At 40.6% G+C, this 13344-nt stretch overlaps 1 protein-coding gene across 2 annotated transcripts in view; it reads right to left on the bottom strand.

Moving 5' to 3' along the window:
* Positions 1 to 2350: 2350 nt before the first annotated feature.
* The window catches only part of snx13 (sorting nexin 13), a 234419-nt gene continuing 223425 nt past the window's right edge, over positions 2351 to 13344 (bottom strand). For both annotated transcript variants that reach the window (XM_087987099.1, XM_087987100.1), the window contains one exon: positions 2351 to 2569. Coding sequence is in view for 1 of the 2 variants with exons in the window: in XM_087987100.1 (XP_087843226.1) it covers positions 2545 to 2569 (25 nt within the window). In the remaining variant the exon portion in view is untranslated. The remainder of the gene's footprint in view (positions 2570 to 13344) is intronic.

Below are 13344 nucleotides of genomic sequence, written 5' to 3'. Positions count from 1 at the left end.
TCACCATCTGCCACAGACTTGGTCTAGCAGCTATGTCCGTGAGGACCTGACCACCTCGGTCTGCTGCCGAGCCACTCTTGGTGGTGGACATTGAAATCTCCTACACAGAGTGCATTCTGTGCTCTTGCCACTCTCAGTACTTCCTCCAAGTGTTGTTTAACATGGCAGAGCACTGTTTCATCAATCAAGGGAAGATGGTATCTGGTAATCAGCAGGAGACTTTGTTGCCCATGTTTAACCTGAAGCCATGAGACTTCATGGAGTCTGGAGTCAATGTTGAGGATTCTCAGGCGACTCCCTTCTCACTGTATGCTGTTGTGTTGCCACCTCTGCTGGGTCCATCCTACCGATAGGACAGGGCATATCCAGTGATGGTGGTGATGGTGTCTGGGGCATTATCTGTAAGATATGAATATGTCGATAGTCTGTGAGACAACTCTCCCAATTTTGACATTTGCCCCCAGATTTTAGTAAGGAGGACATTGCACATTCAGCAGGTCTGATTTTGCCATTGGCTTTTTCAATTCCTTAGATGATACTATTGTTCCAAATCTTTTTTGAGACTTAATTATTATGTAAAGTCATACATTTTGTTAGGAGTAACAGCAAAATAGATTACTACTTGAAAAGTAAGAAGTTGCAGCATGCTGATTTGCAGAGGGACCTGGGTGTCCTTGTGCAAGAAACGCAGAAGGTTGATCTGTAGGTAAAACAAGTAATTAGGAAGGCAAATTGAATTTTGTCCTTCATTGTGAAAGGGGTTGAGTTCAAAAGCAGAGAGGTAAAGTAACAGCTGTACAAGGTCCTGGTGAGGCCACACCTGGAGTACTCTGTGCAGTTTTGGTCTCCTTACTTGAGAAAGGATGTACTGGCACTGGAGGGCATGCAGAGGAGGTTCACTAGGTTGAATCTGGAGTTGAGGGGGTTAGCTATGAGGAGAGATTGAGTAGATTGGGATTATATTCATTGGAATTTAGAAGAATGAGGGGGGAATTTTATAGGAACATATAAAATTATGAAGGGAATTGATAAAATAGAAATAGATAGGATGCTTCCATTGGTAGGTGAGACTAGAACAAGAGGGCGTGGCCTCAAGATTAGAGGAAGTAGGTTTTGAACTGAACTGAGAAGGAACATCTTCACCCAGAGGGTTGGTAATCTATGGAATTCCTTGCCCAGGGGAGTAGTAGACGCTACTTCAGTAATCTCTTTTAAAGCAAAGGTCGATACTTTTTGAAAAATAAAGGAATTACGGGATATGGTGAAAACGTAGGTAAGTGAGGCTGAGTGAATGAAAAGATTAGCCATGATCTTATTGAGTGGAGGAGCAGGCTTGAAGGGCCGGACAGACTACTCCTGCTCCTAGTTCTTATGTTCTTATGTTACAACTGAATGACTTGCTTGGCCATTGCAGACTGCAGTTCAGAGTAAACCATATTGCTGTGAACCTGGAGTTACATGTAGGCCAGACCAGATGAGGACGGTAGATTTTCTTCCTTAAACCAGATGGGTTACTCCAACAATCTACAATGGTTGAATTATCATTAGACTCTTGCTCCCTGATTTTTAAATGTATATCTTATGTAATTTTATGACAGCAATCATCGGTATTGTATGAATTTATCTTGACAAAGTTTCAAACCTAAACCTACTTTTGCCTGAACAAACTGCTGAATCTTAGCAGCGTGTTCACTGTTTATGTCCAAAGTCAGTGTTCACAGACAGGAGCAAGACACATTAATATCTTAAAACTTTAAAATCTAGTCATTCCCATTTATATTAAGCAGTGTTGTGACTGGCCTTGGAATTCTCCTGAATAATTTAAAGCCATAGATCAATGATAAAAGGCAAGCAAAGATCATTGAAAGAAGCAGAATTCCTTGCGTGTGTTTTTACTGATGCAACATGACCTTGTTGGAAGTATTGAGGATTACATGTTTTCAACATAAATTGTCATTTTAACAAGGACATAGAGGCACATCTCAGAAGAAATTCAGGATGATACTTGAAAGTGTAAATTTTTTAATGAATTTATAACATTGGTAACAGCATAGCAAGCCATTAGGTCTGCCATGGCTATGCTAGTTCACTGAATAGGAAATGCATGAAGTGTCATTGCTCTGTCTTTTCCCTGTAACCCTACAGACCTTTTCAGATAATGATCCAATTCCCTCTCGGATGCTCAAGTGAACTAGCCTCAAACTGTCAGGAAACATACTCTAGATCTTTATTTCTCATTGTATGAAAATGTTTATCCTCTTGTCTCCATTTACAATACGAATTATTATAAGTCAGTGCCCTCTCACTCTTGATACTTCTACCAGTAGGTCAAAAATCACATGACACTGGATTATAGTCTAACAGGTTTATTTGAAAACACAAGATTTCAGAGCCTTACTCCTTCAGGTGTGGGAACAGATTTTCATGGTTTTGGATACATCGATCAAAGCTCCTCTCAGCTTCTCTTCCTGAAGGAGTAAAATTGTCTCAACTTTTCCAATTTATCCACTCAACAGAAGTTCCTCATTCCTGGAACTATTCCTGTCAATTTTTCCCAATGGATTCACACCTGAGGAAAATGATGGAGATTTGGAATTAAAACAGAACTCCCTGGAATGTTAATAGTTAGTGGCTCTAATCAGCACAGTGAATGTTGAAAATTATCGTGCTATCATTATCACAAATGAGAAGTCAACACACTTGGAGTTGGTGTTAAACTCGAGGCATTGGCTTTCCACAGATTACATACTTACACCAATTCCAGCAAGACTGAACAACAATGCAAGGAAAACAACGCTGTATTAGACTGAGCGGGGGCTCATGAAATGGGAACGCGTTCACCATATTCAAAGTGGGAGGCTAAGCTATTAAATTCATTTACAGCCTACTTAACTGGAATAAATCAATTGGATTGCAACATTACAGCTGGTGGCTGGAGAAATCGCAAAGTGAATGATTCAAACTTTGATCTGTTTGTCAGAATGGATTTAAGTGAAACGGTTAAAATCAGTGGTGGACCTCAGCAGATTAGCCAGCCTGTAGGTATGAGGAAAAAATAGAATGAGAGAAAATTGGCAGGAAATACAAGAAACTGACTGCATGAGTTTCTACAGATCTTTTAAAAAGGGAGAGTTAACAAAGTGAGTGTTGGTTCTGAACAAAGTGCATTTAGGAAATTAGAAACACAAAATAAGCAATAGGCAGTTGAATTGAACAGATATTTTATATCAGTCTTTTCTGTAGAGAATTGGTACTGTCCATCAACAGAAATTGATGGAAAGCTCAATGGATCTGGCAGTATCTGTGGAGAGAAAACAGAGTCAATGGTTTGAGTCCAGTGACCCTTCCTCAGAGGAGTGAAATGTGGCTGTGGAAGTGAGTTTTGGCAAATACCTTGTCAAACCCTTGGAGGGAGAACGAATGTAATGATGGTGAACAAGTAGAAAGGCTAGAACAGAAATCCTGTCAAAGAGAGACGTAGAGCTTCTTCAAGGTGGGTATACCTTCAAGAGATGTGACAGTGAATTAAACATGAAAATAAAGCAAAGGACTGCTGTTGCTAAAATCTGAAACAAAAACAGAAATTACTGGTAAAACTCAGCAGATCTGGCAGCATCAGTGGAGAGAAAGCAGAGTTAATATTAAAGAAAGAAGACAGAGTTCCTCACTGTTGCCTAGCAAAATAAACTTGTACCGTGACTTGTGATCTGAACCTCAGACTTTTCTTTTCTCAGCTTTCTCAAGTCTAAGAAAGTTTGATTCATAACAAATAAGATGAATAAGCAGTGTTACTCCAGATTACAATTTCATATATTATTGCATAGTGATGCACACAGGGAATGTGCCTTTAAGACAGTGACGTCACAGCATGTGATGTTCCAACATAAAGATCCTCTCCTCAGTTTCACAGTGCAGTGTAATGGAGTCAACACAGTGTCATCCATCAGCCTACCACATGTAGTCATGTGATGGAGCAGTATTATGAGTAAGCAAAAACTCAGACCATATGCAAGTCTGAAATTTTATAGAAGTGCAAATTGTTAGTGTTATTAATAAATCTCTAGACTCGTCTCAAGAAAAATCCAGTCTTCATGACAAATATTAAATGGAATAATATACATGGAAGCTATATCATACTGGCAGTAATGTGTGACCCCAGAAATAATATCACTCTGTATTGTGGAAATGAATCAAAGTTTACATTCAATGCAAATACTGTTTGCATCTAATAATTACTTAGTTTCAAAATTTGCACAACCACATGGATTTACAAGCCAGATTTGACTCTATTCAAGTTGTCAATTGCTACAATTTTTATACTGTCCAGGTATTCAGACCACTTCAATAAGCAGGCCTCTGCTTCCCAGAGGTCAGGGCCATTAGGCTCACTACTGTGCTTGCTGGCAGCAGAAATTAAGGAATGACAGGGAAACATCTCACATTTTTCAGCCTTGAAAGTAGGTGTCCAACAAAAAGTATTTCTGTTTTCCACTGGAAAGTGACTTTCACAAACTTTCCTTTCTACATATGTTGCAGAGTATAGCCAACTAGCAACACAACTCCCTTGATAATTCTTGAATTTACACTCTTGGCTTCTTTGCAGATCCATGATTTCCTACATTGTACAAACCTCACAGATCACTAGTTTAGGTCATGATCCTGCTGTACTCCTAACTTTCATGCTACTTGAGACTTAATTGATAGAACTAATTCACACTTGTCCTGCAGATTCAATCCACTTTGTCACAGCTTCAACTCACATTGGGCAAAACCTGTTTCTTTACTTTATCTCAGAGAGGAAAAAATCTCACTTTTCCAGGATCCCATCCAGCTTCTTGTAGCTCGAGAAGCTTTTTAGTTCCACAGTTTTATTGTATACCCATGGGAAGCTAGCTGATGACTCAATCAGCTTTCTTAATGTGCTCTCAACTACATAAACACAACAATTTCACACCTGCACACACACACCATGGGTGCTGGGGATAAAATAAGCACTACCGCACTTAGGTGGTAGTGTGGGGGTTAAAAAAAACACAACAATTCAGTAATGTAATGAGCTTGGACATTGCTCTTATATTCCATTAACAATGACTGGTAGAACGTGCTACGTCTTGTGGTTTGCAGGAGTACTAAATAAATAGATGTTTTAGACTCAAATGCTGGAGCTTCATGGATCTATTCCAAGATCAAACCATACATTATGGACTGACAAGCTGTTAATTCAAGGAACAGACTGTGGTGCAGCAGCAAATTATAAGAACTTAAGGTCTAGGGGCAAAATTAGTCAATTCATCCCCTCTAATCATTTAATATGATCTTGGCTGATCTTATCTGGACCTCAACTCCACTTTCCTGCCCACTCCCTATAACCCTTCGACCCAGTAGTAATTAAAAATCTCAACACCTCCTCCTTAAATTTATTTGGTATCCATTGTCCTCTGGGGTAGTGAATTCCAAAGATTCATGACCCTTTGAGTGAAGTAATTCCTCCTTGTCTCTGTTTTAAATATACTAGCCCTTTGCAAAAACTGTGACCTCTGGTTCTATATTGTCCCATAACGTGGCAATATCTGCATTTTGTCAATTTCCTGTCGCATCTTATATACCTCAGTTAGATTTCCTCTCATCCTTTTAAACTTTAGTGTGTATAGGCCTAAATTGCTCATGTGGGTACTCCTCTTGATACTTACATATTCATACCATTAAACATATCAGCCCAGGATGTTTGCTGTTAGCCAGCTTCCCCAGCACTCACAGTTCAAGGTCCCTAACAGGATTGATGATCCACAATCTGTTTCAGGAGTCGTATGAGATAAATTCAAAATCTCTTACTCATGCTTCCTCATATGCCTCTTTCATGCTCCTGCATCCTCCTTACCCAATCACTCATTATGGACTATTTATTAGAACAAAGGAACTGTATAATAACAATGGCAGGTCTAGAAATGCTCTTGAGAAGAAATGGCATTCATAAGTCATCTTTGAAAAATGTGTTCTTGTATTCCTAAAATTGTATCAGATGGAGCTATTCATAGCTTCAACAACAAAAGCTTTAGCTACTTCATGCTTCTTAATCTTGTTCATATGCTTGCCTTCATTGGCCAGAGCATTGAGTATAGAAGTTGGGATGTCATGTTGCGGATGTATAAGACTGTAAGTGGCTGACGAGGCCACTTTTGGAATAGTGTGTACAATTCTGGCCTCCGTGCTATAGGGAGGATGTTGTTAAATGAGAAAGGGTGGAGAAAAAATTTACAAGCATGTTGCAGGCTTTGAGTTATAAGGAGAGGTGACTAGGCTAGGACATTTTGCCTGGAGTGTCAGAGTCTGTTGGATTACCTTATAGAAGTTTGTAAAATCATGAGGGGCATAGATAAGGGGATTGATTAAGGTATTTTTTCTAAGGGTAGGGGAGTGTAAAACTAGGGGGGAGAGGTTTAAGGTGAGGTGGGGAGGGGATTTAAAGTGGACCTGAAGGGCAACTTTTTCACATAGATGGTGGTGCATGTATAGAATAAGCCACTAGAGGTAAACGTGAGTACAATTACAACATTTAAAATATATTTCGACAGGTATATGGACAGGAAAGGTTTAGAGGGATATGGACCAAGCTGAAGCAAATGGGAATAGTCTGTTTTGGGATGTTTGGTCAGCATGGATATATTGGACTGAAGGGTCTGTTTCCCTGTTGTATGACTCTATGAATCTATGACTCTACATCAATATCAATAATATTTTACATTTATAAAGATTGCATTCAGATATAACACTCCGCTTCAGCCTGTGTAAAAACACTTGCTGAACTGATCTATTAGTGAGTCTTGAAGCTCAGACAAACTAATGAGGCCACCGGGCAACTGTGTCTATAAAAACAGATTTAATAATTTCCAGTTATAATTCTATATCATGTTTCCATGTGTTTGATTAGATTACTTACAGTGTGGAAACAGGCCCTTTGGCCCAACAAGTCCACACCGACCCTCTGAAGAGCAACCCACCCAGACTCATTCCCTTACATTTACCCCTTTACCTAACACTACGGGCAATTTAGCATGGCCAATTCACCTAACCTGCACATTTTTGGACTGTGGGAGGAAACTGGAGCACCCGGAGGAAACCCACGCAGACATGGGGAGAATGTGCAAACTCCATACAGACAGTTGCCTGAGGTGGGAATTGAACCCGGGTTTCTGGTGTTGTGAGGCAGCAATGTTTGCTGCAGTTAGTGCTATTCACTTTTCTGACACTTTTGTTAGCTCTTGATCAATGTTTTGTATCTTCACTAGAATATAACCATTACAAACCTTTTCATTTTCATGATTGAATTTCTCCCATTCTCTAACTTTTGTTCAACTTCCCCCTCCTCACCTTACAGGAGCATAATTACATTTCATCAATTCCAAAGAGGAGTCATATTCAACTCAAAATATTATTATTTCTGGTTCTATTTCCACAGATGCCACTAGATCTGAATATTATTTTTCCCAGCATGTTCTTTTTTATTATTTATATTCATGATGTTTGGTTTTAATAGAGGCATAAAGTTTTTTTTTAAATAAGTACAAAGGTGTGCTAAACATTTATAAAAATGTAATTGAGGTTCAACTTTGGCATTGTGTTCACTACTGGGTACATCTCAAAAGCATGGAGAGGGTGGAGAAGGAGATTTCATCGAATGAGATGGGGATGAAAGATAACGTTTATGTGGAGAGATTGGAAAGGCTAGTTTTTTTTCTTAGAGCAGAGAATATTGAGTAGAGATTTGAGGGATGCATTCAAAATCATGTACAGTTTTGACAGAGTAAACAAATAAAACATGTTAGTGATTTTTGAGAAGATTTGTATCTCAGGTTGATGATATGGATGTAAGTTAACTTGCTGAGCTGGAAGGTTTGTTTTCAGACGTTTCGTCACCATGACTAGGTAACATCATCAGTGAGTGTCCCCGGTGAAGCATTGGTTTTCAGGGTAAACTGGTCAATAATGAAGAAACAAACTTAAGCTGATTGACAAAGAAACCAGAGACTAAACAAGAAAACATTTTCTTTATGCATTGATTTGGCGTGGCCCTGCTTCAGGAAGGATATTACTAAATTGGATTGCAGAGCTTTATAAAATCATGAGGGCCATAGGTAAGGTGAGTCACAAAGGTCTTTTTCCAATAGTGTGGGAGTTCAAACCTGGCGGGGATATTTTTAAACTGAAAGGAGAAATATTTATAAGGGTCACTAGGGGCAACTTTTTCACATAGAGGGTAATTCATTTGTGGAATGAGCGGCCAGAGGAAGTGGTATATGCAGGCACAGTTACAACATTTAAAAGACATTTGGATACATACATGAGTAGGAAAGATTTACAGGGATATGGGCCAAACAGGGCAAGTGGGACTAGATTAGTTTGGGAATCTTGGTCGGCATGGACAAGTTGGACCGAAAAATCTGTTTCCGTGCCTTATGACTCAATGGGTCTATGAATCTATCTAGGAAGTAGATTCAGTCATACAATTGATAAGAGGTTTGAGTAAAGATTTGAAGAGGAAAGCATGACAGGGCTTTGAGAAAAGAGTAATAGAATTGGATTATTTGGATAATTCTAAAGAGATCTGTTACAGTCATGTCAGATCAAATGGCTTGCTTCAATGATTCTGTGATTCTAATGAGAGTCTCTCCCACTTATAGCAGGAAAATATTATCATTGGGCAATTAATGTTCCCCATTTCACCTGTCAGAACAAAAATGAATTCCAAAGGTAATTACAACATATTAAAAGCCTACCTTCTCTTTCAGGGCAATTCAGTGACCTCCTTGCACATTTTTACTAATGCAAAACAGTCAGAGGGTGGTGGTTGATGGGAAAAATTTATCCTGGAGTTCAGTTACAAGTGGTGCACCACAAGTATCTGTTTTGGGGCCACTGCTGTTAGTCATTTTTATATATGATCTGGATGAGGGCATAGAAGGATGGGTTAGTAAATTTGCGGATGCCAAAGTCGGTAGAGTTGTGGATAGTGATGAAGGATGTTGTAGGTTGCAGAGAGACATAGATAAGCTGCAGAGCTAGGCTGAGAGGGGCAAATGGAATTTAATGTGGAAAAGTGTGAGGTGATTCACTTTGAAAAGACTAACAGGAATGGGCTACTGGTAAGATTCTTGGTAGTGTAGATGAGCAGAGACATCTTGGTGTCCAGGTACATAGATCCTTGAAAATTGCCACCCAGGTTGGAGTTGTTAAGAAGGCATACAGTGTTTTAGCTTTTATTAATAGAGGGATCGAGTTCCGGAACCATGAGATCATGCTATAGCTGTACAAAACTATGGTGCGGCCGCACTTGGAGTATTGCATGCAGTTCTGGTCACTGCATAATAAGAAGGATGTGAAAGCTTTCGAAAGGGTTCAGAGGAGATTTACTAGGATGTTGCCTGTTCTGGAGGGAAAGTCTTACGAGGAAAGGCTGAAGGACTTGAGGCTGTTTTTGTTAGAGAGAAGAAGGTTGAGAGGTGAATTAATTGAGACACATAAGATAACCAGAGGGTTCGATAGGTTGGCAGTGAGAGCCTTTTTCCTCAGATGGTGATGGCTAGCATGAGGGGACATAGCTTTAAATTGTGGGGTGATAGATATAGGACAGATATCAGAGGTAGTTTCTTTATTCAGAGAGTAGTAGGGACGTGGAACGCCCTGCCTGCAACAGTAGTAGACTCACTAACAGTAAAGGCATTTAAATGGTCATTGGATAGGCATATGGACAAGAATGGAATAGTATAGGTTAGATGGGCTTCAGATTGGTTCCCCATGTCGGCACAACATCAAGGTCCGAAGGGCCTGTACTGCGCTGTAATGTTCTATGTTCTACGTAAGACATTTGAAATCCTCTGAAATATCCTGACATTGAAATGACGAAGTAAATTCAACAAAACCAAAAGAAATGATATTCTCTCCTCTCGCAAGACAAGAGTTCAAAGTGTGCAGAGCAGGGCTGGCTGTACCTATACATTGCTATGAACAATTTCAAAACTCCTGAACCATTACTGCTGTATTTGTTAATTGGTTTGACAAAGTAACTTTTAATGTGGAGATGATTCAAAGGCTTTATCATTAACTTAACTGTCAGGATTCTTTGATGTAACCATTGACAATGCAGAAGATTAAGTCTTAGGATCCTGCGGTTTGGGGTGATATAACTGTCCCACATTCACAACAGATTAATCAGATTTACGCCATTATACAAAATCCGACACAGTCTAGGTTATGTTAGCAAACCTATGACATAGGAGAAAGTGAGGGTTGCAGATGCTGGAGATCAGAGTTGAAAATGTGTTGCTGGAAAAGCACAGCAGGTCAGGCAGCATCCAAGGAGCAGGAGAATCGACGTTTCGGGCATGAGCCCTTCTTCAGGAATGAGGAAAGTGTGCCAAGCAGACTAAGATAAAAGGTAGGGAGGAGGGACTGGGGGAGGGGCGTTGGAAATGCGATAGGTGGAAGGAGGTTAAGGTGAGGGTGATAGGTCAGAGTGGGGATGGGGGCAGAGAGGTCAGGAAGAAGATTGCAGGTTAGGAAGGGGGTGCTGAGTTCGAGGGTTGGGACTGAGACAAGGTGGGGGGAGGGGAAATGAGGAAACTGGAGAAATCTGAGTTCATCCCTTGTGGTTGGAGGGTTACTAGGCGGAAGATGAGGCGCTCTTCCTCCAGCCGTCGTGTTGCTATGGTCTGGCGATGGAGGAGTCCAAGGACCTGCATGTCTTGTGGGAGACAGGCCTACTTGCGGAACGTTTCAGAGAACACCTCTGGGACACCCGGACCAACCGACCCAACCACTCCGTGGCTCAACACTTCAACTCCCCCTCCCACTCCACCAAGGACATTCAGGTCCTTGGACTCCTGCTTCGCCAGACCATAGCAACACGACGGCTGGAGGAAGAGCGCCTCATCTTCCACCTTGGAACCCTCCAACCACAAGGGATGAACTCAGATTTCTCCAGTTTCCTCATTTCCCCTCCCCTCACCTTGTCTCAGTCCCAACCCTCGAACTCAGCACCACCTTCCTAATCTGCAATCTTCTTCCTGACCTCTCCGCCCCCACCCCCACTCTGGCCTATCACCCTCACCTTATCACCCTCACCTTAACCTCCTTCCACCTATCGCATTTCCAACGCCCCTCCCCCAAGTCCCTCCTCCCTACCTTTTATCTTAGCCTGCTTGGCACGCTTTCCTCATTCCTGAAGAAGGGCTCATGCCCGAAACGTCGATTCTCTTGCTCCTTGGATGCTGCCTGATCTGCTGCGCTTTTCCAGCAACAAACCTTTGAAATAGCCGTAATAAGCAATTCCATCTTGGACTAAACTTGCTTCCTTATTTTGCTGAAGACAAAATTAATTCTATTAATGTCCTTCATAATCTGCTTGCAACTTCATTCTCAAAATCACTTTTCTGGGTGTGATATTTTGGGGGGGATGGCACAGTGGCTCAGAGTTTAGCATCAGTGCATCACAGTGCCAGGCACTTGGATTTGATTATACTCTGGTGCCTATCTGTGTGGAGTTTGTATGTGCTCCCTGTGTCTGCGTGGGTTTTCACTGAGTGCTCCAGTTTCCTCTCACAGTCCAAAGTTGTGCAGGTTAGGTGGATTGGCCATGCTAAATTACCCTTAGTGTCCAGAGATGCACAGTCAAAATGGATTAGCTATTGTAAATGGGTTATGGGGGTCTGTGTGGGATGCTGCTGAGCATCTCAGCCAGGCCCGGAGGGGCCAACCGGACCTCCCAGTCACCATCCATTTTAATTCCTCTTCTCACTCCCTTTTCAACATAACCGTCCTTGGCATCCTCCATTGCCACAACGAACCACAGTACAAATTGGAGGAACAACATGTCATTTCCGCCTGGACTGCCTACAGCCCAGAGGACTCAAACATTGAGTTCTTCACTTTCAAATAACCTCCCTTCCCATCCCCCAACTCCTTTTCCAGCCCATACCCCTCCCTCCAATCATCCCTCCCAACAACCAGATTCATTTCTCCCATTGACCAACCAGGTTATACCCTCTACCCTTTTTCACCTATCCCCACATTACCACCCTGCCCCCGCCACCCCCTTTACCTGCAGCTCCCCCTACACACACACCCAGTCCTGAAGAAGGGTTATACCCAAAACGTTGACTTTTCCATCTCCTGATGCTCCCTGGCTTGGCTGTGTTCTTCCAGCCCCCTGTCTGTCTACTTCAGAGGGTCAGTGCAGACTTGATGGGCCAAATGGCCTTTTTTCTGCACTGTCAGGATTCTACAATTCTATGTATTAGTCAAACAAAAGTTCCATTATTCTTAACATTTGAAAGTTGAAATTATGTATGGCACTCTTTCATATGACTGTTGAATGTGATTTCCACGTATTCACACATACTAATTCCTCCCTGCACTTTTGAAATGTATGTGATAACTATTAAGCTCATTAAGTATTGGTAAAAGGACAGTGACAATTGTAAATTGACCTACATGATATAGCTGCTGATTTCCTATAATGGTGATTATACTTCAGCAGTGTTCATGTGCTGTAAAGCGTTTTGGGATATTCTGAGGAAAGAAAGGTGCCATCTAAATGCAAGTCTTTCTTTTCCTTCCTCAAAACTATCTGGGACTATAGTGATGGTGATTTTATTGAAAACAAAATGTGCATGAGAATCAAGGTTATTGAAATGTCTTGTCAGATATGAATTCTGATGTATGTCAAATTAACATGAGGAAAAGTCAGACTTTTCTGAATTGCTTTTTACATCTTAAGTATATTCCAAGTATAATATTAAAAAGGATTTTTTGGTGTACCTTATATTCAAGTAAATTTACCTGTGAACAATTCTGCAATATTTCCAAAAAATCTGTACAATTGTAAAAGAGAAACAATTTAATTTTGGTGGTAATACATTCTTTTTATATATTTAAACACATCCACTGAAATATTCAGAAGCCATGTCATGGTAATAGTTCATGTGTCAATAAAGATATGAATTGCAAATGCATTTATTTTTAAAAGTTATTTTCTTTTGTTAGAAAAACACATTTGCAAGATAGCATGCTCAAAGGAAAGCAAGCCATCCCTGATAATTGGCATGTCTCACTTCCTTTTAGTTCATATCTAATATGTCAGATATCTTTCCTATATCTGTTAATAAACCAAAGTCATCAAATGTTTTGATTAAGTAAGGAGACAAACTGCTCGAACATGTCAGCAGATGTGGAAGCATCAGTGACAAGAGAAAGAAATACCATTTCTTTAATCAGGGCAGGGCAAACATATAGATGGAATAGGTTTTAAGCAAGTGAAATGGAAGATAGTGGGTGAAAGAACAAAACAAG

The sequence above is a fragment of the Chiloscyllium plagiosum genome, unplaced genomic scaffold (assembly GCF_037043375.1).
Source record: "Chiloscyllium plagiosum isolate Xiang-an unplaced genomic scaffold, Cpla_swu_hap1 HiC_scaffold_5, whole genome shotgun sequence".
Classification (NCBI taxonomy): Eukaryota; Metazoa; Chordata; class Chondrichthyes; order Orectolobiformes; family Hemiscylliidae; genus Chiloscyllium; species Chiloscyllium plagiosum.
The sequence above is the reverse complement of the archived record's forward strand: the minus strand, read 5'-3'. Positions and strand labels throughout refer to the sequence as shown.